This window comes from Rhododendron vialii, chromosome 7a (genome assembly GCF_030253575.1).
Source record: "Rhododendron vialii isolate Sample 1 chromosome 7a, ASM3025357v1".
Classification (NCBI taxonomy): Eukaryota; Viridiplantae; Streptophyta; class Magnoliopsida; order Ericales; family Ericaceae; genus Rhododendron; species Rhododendron vialii.
Window position 1 is genome coordinate 36,769,647 of NC_080563.1, and position 7,224 is coordinate 36,776,870.

The window sequence follows — 7,224 nt, forward strand, 5'->3', positions numbered from 1 at the left end:
CATCTCCGGCTACCGGACGGCCGATCCGAGCCGTCCAAAAATTCTTTAAAAAAAAACCAAGGGGCCTTACGCGGGAATCAACGGCATTCGATGTGTGTAGGGTGCTTGATCTAACACCTTATTTTTCGTGTTTATATGTATATACATATATACACAAAAAATAAGGTGCTTGATCCAACCATCCTACACACATTAGATGCCGTTAATTCTCGTATCAGGCCCCTCGGGTTTTTTTTTTAGAATTTTTGGACTGCTCGGATCGGCCGTCCGGTAGCCGGAGACGGCCTAGCGAGGCTGTCGGTATGGTTTCCCCACGGAAACCGTTAGTACTCATAGCAGTACTCATAAACAAGACTAGCTTTTACTTGCCAAGCCAAGCTTTTGAGTATCAAGCTTGGCTCATTTATTAAACAAGCCCAAAACTCGAGCTCGACTTAATTACTAAACGAGCCGAGTCATGAACAGCTTGTTTTTTTTTGGCAGTCCTACTTAACCGTTCATGATTTAAAAATTAAAAAAAAAAAGTAAACATAAAGGTTGGTTCATTGTTTGGATTCCATGAGAATATTTACTAACTGTATCTCATATTTAGTTGCTCACTTAAGTCACCAAACTTAGTTTAATACAATCTATACACTATTTTACTTATTGTCAATTAATTTTAGGTTGGATTCCTACGAGGAATCTATCACGGTATAGCTAAGTTTTTGGTGGCCTTCTCATGCACTTGAGTCTCTTGTCGAGTCAATTTCTTGCTTGCTCAACTGATAAACATAGTTGAACATGCAGTTCTATCAAGCTGTGCGTGAGGTAAAGTATTGGACTTTTATCTCACATTGTTTATTTAAGCTATTTGAGCTACGCTAACATAATCTAAAGCTATTTCATCCATGGCTAATTGATTTGAAGTTAAACTCTACGAGGCATCGAGCAATCATGTAAATAAGTATGTCGATTGGACTTTGATAGATGGAATTTTGCACCAATGACCTTTGAGCTTGAAGATTGTGCAAATGTAGCGACACTCTTTGATTGAGTGAGATCTATAAGCTCCCTCAAAACTTAAATCTTTGGGCATAGTCTTCAATAAATCTTCTCTATCTTTCCGTCTACATTCATTACTTTAAAAAACTTCCCTCAAAATCCAAACCGAACAGAGTCTTAATAGGGACCAAATCCTGTTCATTAAAAAGGATCCACTGGTTCGGTGGCTAAAACTCAGTTTTGAGGGCAACTACTTTGCTAGTATACAAACCAAGAAATTGAATTTTTACAAAATGTGAAATCATATCACTGAGTAGAACCTTAAAAGAAAGACATGTATGCATCACTGGCAGTTTCTTCTCGATAATCCAAAAAAAAAACCATAGGAAGCGTGAACTAATCTATAAAATGAAGGCCGGTCAAACATCCATAATTCTGGGAATGTTAGCTTGAAACATAGGAAGCGTGAACTAACCGATAAGCTGATCGATAACTGGAAACAGAAATGCTTTAACTTGAAACATATTTACAAATTATGCTAGAGCAAATCAATGGAGCTGTAGCACAAAAAGAATGGCAACAATGTTACAGAATTAAACCCAACACCAAGCAGCTAAGGTCGTACAAGCACAATACAAACGCAAGGAGAGTCCAAAGCATTGGAACTTGACAAGCAGGTCAGAGGAGCTTCGAGATAACTTGACATGAAGTCCAAAAGACTGTCGAGGCAGCTGCAAGGAGCGCAGGGTTTTGGTATATCCTGTTTAGGACAAAAATGAAGGAGACTAAAATCAGAACCTCACAAAATGACCACAAAGCTGACTCCATGTTCTACAATGCAAAATTCAGCCATATTCATCCAAATTAAACATCTGGGAAACTTTATGTGAAGGCTCTAGTGAACTATCTGGAACTATTACAGGAAGAGAAAGAGAAGAAGAGAAGCATCTGGAACTGGCTTCCACAACTGCGGCTTCCTATCTTTCTGCACGTGGTCGAATTCAATGGGTTCTCCCTCTTTATTTTTGCTTTTGGTCCATTTCTCATCATTTTTTTCATTTTTACTGACGACAATGATTATGTAAGGCTAAGATGCACCGTCCAGTCAGCTATTTTGAGCACCGGTATGAGTCAAACACAAACTGTGGGCAGGAACTACAGGATCGTGGTTGGATAACTTGGATTATCATAAAAAGAAGTATACCACGTCCAATTGAAAATATTTGACAAGTGCGAGGAAAACCACAAAATTGACATGTGACGATGTGAACAAGATTGTGTGGGAAGAAGATACTTATACAGGTTCAGATATGTGTTAAAAAAGGAGTCCTAATTGAATGGTCCAAAAGAATTCCCTATGATCGGCCTCATATTAAAGAGGTCTCAAATATTGAGTATGATATCCCTTTGAACAGGTAGCCCTGGACAGAGCTCCATGGAAAAATAGGATTCATGTAGTCGACCCCAATTGCTTTGGACACAAGGCTCGGTTTGGTTTGGTTTGGTTATATCCCTTTGTATTGTCTATGATGAAACCAAATCAATCTGATTAGATAACATAAAGCCATCAAGCGAATAATGTGAATAACCCACCCGACGGCTGTTGCTCCCCAAGAAGCTACATTATATAGGACTTTGCTTCCATCCCATGCCTTCTGAAGCTTCCCCTTTTTCTTCTTCACAGAAAATGTTTTGCTCAGGGCTGGAAGATAATAACTCATAGAATATTAGATTTTCCCCTCTAAACTCTCCAACAGCCAAACCCAATAAAGGTCATAAATTCTAAGGGAAACAGCATATTGCCCCCAAATAGTTTGGATCTTTTAATTCTATAGCTCTGCATAAAAAGCAATCAAACTCACCTTCTTGGAGTTGGTTAGGGCTCAAATCCTGCACAACAAAAGCCAAATAATCAGATCACAGTTTTAATGCTTTAGTCATAATATACATGAAACAAGTTTCACATACACAGACAGGTCACTTTTAGAAAGAATGAACAAATATCTGATCTGAGACCACAACTAAATCCAGGGCGAGAACCAGTTTAGTACACCACAACTAAATCCAGGGCGAGAACCAGTTTAGTACATATATCTTGGTCAGCCTCGACGTTAGTATATTCCAATTTGAGGCAAAGACATGCCTCACGGCCTATGCTACATCTCTTCTGAATGAATAAATTATCCATGTCGAACACTTGACACCGAGACAAGGGCATATCCATGTCCGACATGTTCAATTGGAGATTCATCTAGCATGCAGATATAACATATATCTTCCATATTATGCATGAAATGCCCAGCGGTTCCTTACTAACACCATCCGAGAAAATAAAAGAAATACACCAAGAAATACCATGTTTGGTGTGTACTATTTGGCTGTATCCTTGAGATGGAAATCAGACGAATCCTACACTTAGACAAATACCCGCACCCAGCAGCCGCATGCAAGTCTACTAAATAGAGGTCATGAAGCATAGCTCCCCATTCTGATAAGAACACCCCACCTCCTACCACCCCCATCAATTGGCACGACTCAAAGCCACTAACATAATGTCAAACCACACAAAGCTAGCTACTTGTGCATCAACCACGTGCTCTTGGCACGTTTGGTGAGCTGGCCTCCTCAGTCTATCTCCTTTCAACAGCAGCCCATGTCTTTCGATTCCAAGCAGGAAATTCGTTCTGGTACCTTGGAAACTATGCCTCACCTGAGCACCTCTCCACCTCTACCAATCCAACACCACCTCATTGAAGCGTCATACTTTCGTAATGCTCCACAACAAGCCTACTCAACTCCATTCGCCAGTAATGATTGAGGATGACATCTTTGAATGGTGATAAATTTCAATCTGAATGTTAAGTTTACAACACTCTTAAACTTAACAATCATATAACCATCTCAGTTTTAGGGTCAGAATACCCAAAACAAAATTAAATTGAAGGACTATTGGAATACTGCCAACAAGTTGTCATATTATCATCTGGACAGTGAAAATAAAGGCTATGAAGGTGAGCAAGCTAGTACTTCCTAATTTGATTCTACTCAAGTTGTTCTCCTCAAACTAAAATCACATGACAGGCCTGATGGCTGAACTTGGCCTGAACCCATCAATCAATCCATGTAAAGGCAATCAAGAAAAACGCATGAATTTATATGGAAAGAAATCAAGTATATTCTGCTTACTGTCAATAGATTATTATCAGTAGACATTAGAAATTTAAGTATTCGACTATATTCTATTCTGATCAATGCAATAATTTCACACACCTTTGTCTGTTTAAGGGATATCAGATATGTGGCCACGAAGCATGCGATTCCCTCGACTATATCTTCTTGCCTAACTAAAACATAGTCCTCTTGGTCAACCTCTGTACTTCCACCTTCCCATAGATCAGTGTCACTAACCATATCCCAAGAACTCCCTTCTTCTGGCATCATAGATGAATTACAAGAGCAATCAATAGCACAAACATCAATTCTTTTTGAAGGGGCTGCTGGAAACACGAAAGATAACAAGCTTGCATGTTCATACAAAAAACTGAGCTTGTCCAAGATTCTAAAGTTCTACTTTCAAGACAAGTAGAAGTAGTTTTGCAGTAGTTAAACATCAAGGTTTTTTTTATCATGTGCAAATAATTTCATAAGCAAGAATATTCTCAAAGAAACCGTCTTTAGATGCATACCAGCCATAACCGACATCTGGGCACACTCCAGTTTTTCTAGGAAATCAGGGCATTCAATTCTAGATTTAAGAAGATCGCACAACTGCAAGAAAGAACAAAATCAGGCATGGAATTGTCAGAGATCAGGTTGATAAGTAAACGACGAATCAACTACTGTATCAACCAGAGTCATTCATATACATTTGTATGCATTTAGACTTTGTGGTGATTGCAAAAGGAAGTTGTTGGATACTTGGATTAGAGATCAAGACTAGATAGAAGAACCGATGAAGGAATGATCAATAACCAATCAGCCTTCTTGTACACTCTTCAAAGCACATAAACTGAATTGCTATACTAAAGTAGACTCACGTGCAACTCCTAAATACAATGTCGGATTGGATCCCCTTCAGTGATAAGTGTTCTGGTTGGACCACACAACTATTGGACCCACACACCATGCTTAAATCTGGACCAAAATATACGTGTAAAGCTTCGGGTAAATTATTTTTTGATAAAGACAATGGGTATTATTGATGTTTAGTGATCTATTTTTTAGCTTTTCATCAAATTTGTAGGATTAATCGTTCGTCTTAACGAGAAGAATAAAAAAATACAGAAATATGTATCAAGTTATAAAACAAGTCCATGAGGAGCATGACGCTAAAGACTGGAAACTGTCTTTCTGAATTTTTTTCCACCTATAGTGAACTTTTTGGAGCTTTTAATCATAAATTGTTATTGTTTAGATCCTACTTGTCGAGATGAACGACCAACGATTAAGCGGATTTGATTAAGATTAAAAGAAAACAACCAAAAGAAGTGAAAATTCAGCCGAAAGGTTATGAGCTGAGCTGGGGCTTGATAATTATTATCACGGGCATTCAAGCATCTAGTTTGGTTAGGCTGTAGCATTAAACTAGAAGGTCTCAGATTCCATATTCAGAAAAATAACAAGATTTATTTCCTTATTGGCCCCACTTCAGAGCCGTGAAAGTAAACGACTGTAGATTTGTTTTGCTCATTGTAAACTGCATTAATATCTAGGTTTTTTTCTTTCATCGGCTCATATCCAGGTTAAAAAAAACCAATAACTCAAAATAGAATCTACTTCTCCTCTAGAATCCTGCAGTACCCTAAAAGTCGCTAGCACTAGTCGGCCGGTAGAGGGGCGCTAGCGCCTAGAGGCTGAATCGGCCGCCGCCGCCTAGACCGAATTTTAGAGCAGAGGAATCCAGTCCGGACACAAAATTCAGTTCGATTCCAGTATAATCCGGACTGGATTCCGTCGGAATTCAAAGAGAAAATCGCTCACCTCGTCGGCCTCCTTATTGAGGCACGGCGCCGGCGAACCCTGCGCTGCGGCGCAGCCGGCATCGCCGTCGACATTGGCGGTGTCGCCGAGCGATTGGAGGGCTCTCTGGCACTGGTGGAGAACTGCCTCCAAGGTCTTCCTCTTCACACGAAGTTGTTCTCTCTCCGACTCGGCCCTCACGTCTACTTCCATTACGCCAGAAACGGGTTACGTACGAAGTATATTGATTTGGATAATTGGATGTGTAGTTATATGTAGAGAGAGAGAGAGAGAGAGAGAGAGAGAGAGAGAGAGAGGTTGCCAAAGCCTAAATAATCACGGAGTATAAATTCGTCGCAACGGTCAAGTACTAATTATTTCCAATTTGGGAACAGGTCCACCATACCCCTGGCCTCAAGGCCCCAATTTGTGAGCTCCATGTCGTTAAGACAATAATCTGAATCGTTCATCTCGTCAAGATGAAGCAATATGCAACAGTGGCATTATTATTCAACACTAGGCTTAGTAATCGCATAAACTCTCATTTTTATGTAATCGCACATTGACAGGCACATTAATTATTCGTGCCGTTTGTTACAAATTGGACCATCAGTTTGAAAATTACTATATATAATGACCAATTTACAAAACTAGACATAATTAGTTAGTGTATTATGGATATCTGATCAAATTAAATTTTTATTTGCTACTTCGTCTGAGTAAGATTGACGAAGTGAACTGTTCGGATATTCGTCGTTGGCTTTGTAAAACCCAAAAAGGGGTGGTCTTGAGGGGTATGGTGGAGATGGGATCTTGGGAGTCGCTGCTCATTTGAGCTTTGCTCTCGAAATCTAAATTGACAATATGAGCTGTTTCTTGTTGCAGCTCCAAACGTTGAATTGGGGATGGTGCTATGCAGTAGTGTGAGCAGCACTGTGTTGCGCACTTTTGAGCCGTCGGATCGTGCATCCGACGGCTTGGATCTCATCTCGGCAATGAACAACTCTCGATCGTTGGTTGCTGAGATGAGATCCGAGCTGTCGGATGCACGATGCGACGGCTCGGAGGTGCACGCTGTGCACCACACTACACAGCACCAACCTGAAGTCCTCCAAACATTGTAGGAGTAAATAATTTAATTTACGTAAGAAAAAATCAATTTGATAAGTATGATATTCATTTTAATAATTAGGTATTCGGGGCAGCTTGTGTGTAACTCGACTAATCTCTGAATTCTGAAATTAAAGACCGAAAAAAAACTTTTGTGGCCTCACAATAATT

At 39.7% G+C, this 7,224-nt stretch overlaps 1 protein-coding gene across 5 annotated transcripts; it reads right to left on the reverse strand.

Annotated features, from left to right (window-relative positions):
* Positions 1–1,474: 1,474 nt before the first annotated feature.
* On the reverse strand, positions 1,475–6,290 carry LOC131333587 (uncharacterized). 5 transcript variants are annotated; one of them, XM_058368184.1, is made up of 6 exons: positions 5,965–6,290; positions 4,671–4,752; positions 4,255–4,415; positions 2,847–2,874; positions 2,578–2,686; positions 1,475–1,744 (listed from the first exon to the last, which is right to left on the reverse strand). In XM_058368184.1, the coding sequence occupies exons 1-6, from the start codon at positions 6,154–6,156 to the stop codon at positions 1,663–1,665; spliced, it is 654 nt and encodes a 217-aa protein (XP_058224167.1). In that variant the 5' UTR covers positions 6,157–6,290; the 3' UTR covers positions 1,475–1,662. The 5 variants fall into 5 exon arrangements, with proteins under 5 accessions (XP_058224167.1, XP_058224166.1, XP_058224165.1 ...); XM_058368183.1 differs by having other exon boundaries at positions 4,255–4,478; positions 5,965–6,256; XM_058368182.1 differs by having other exon boundaries at positions 4,255–4,481; positions 5,965–6,256.
* Positions 6,291–7,224: the final 934 nt, after the last annotated feature.

What these genes read in the sequence shown, in the direction of transcription:
- LOC131333587 (XM_058368182.1), bottom strand. Translation starts at nt 6,156, where the DNA reads ATGGAAGTAGACGTGAGGGCCGAGTCGGAGAGAGAACAACTTCGTGTG. An exon ending in CCAGATGTCGGTTATGGCTG is followed by an intron (nt 4,482 to 4,670) that starts GTATGCATCTAA and finishes TCGTGTTTCCAG; the next exon opens with CAGCCCCTTCAAAAAGAATT. An exon ending in TATCCCTTAAACAGACAAAG is followed by an intron (nt 2,875 to 4,254) that starts GTGTGTGAAATT and finishes TTTGTTGTGCAG; the next exon opens with GATTTGAGCCCTAACCAACT.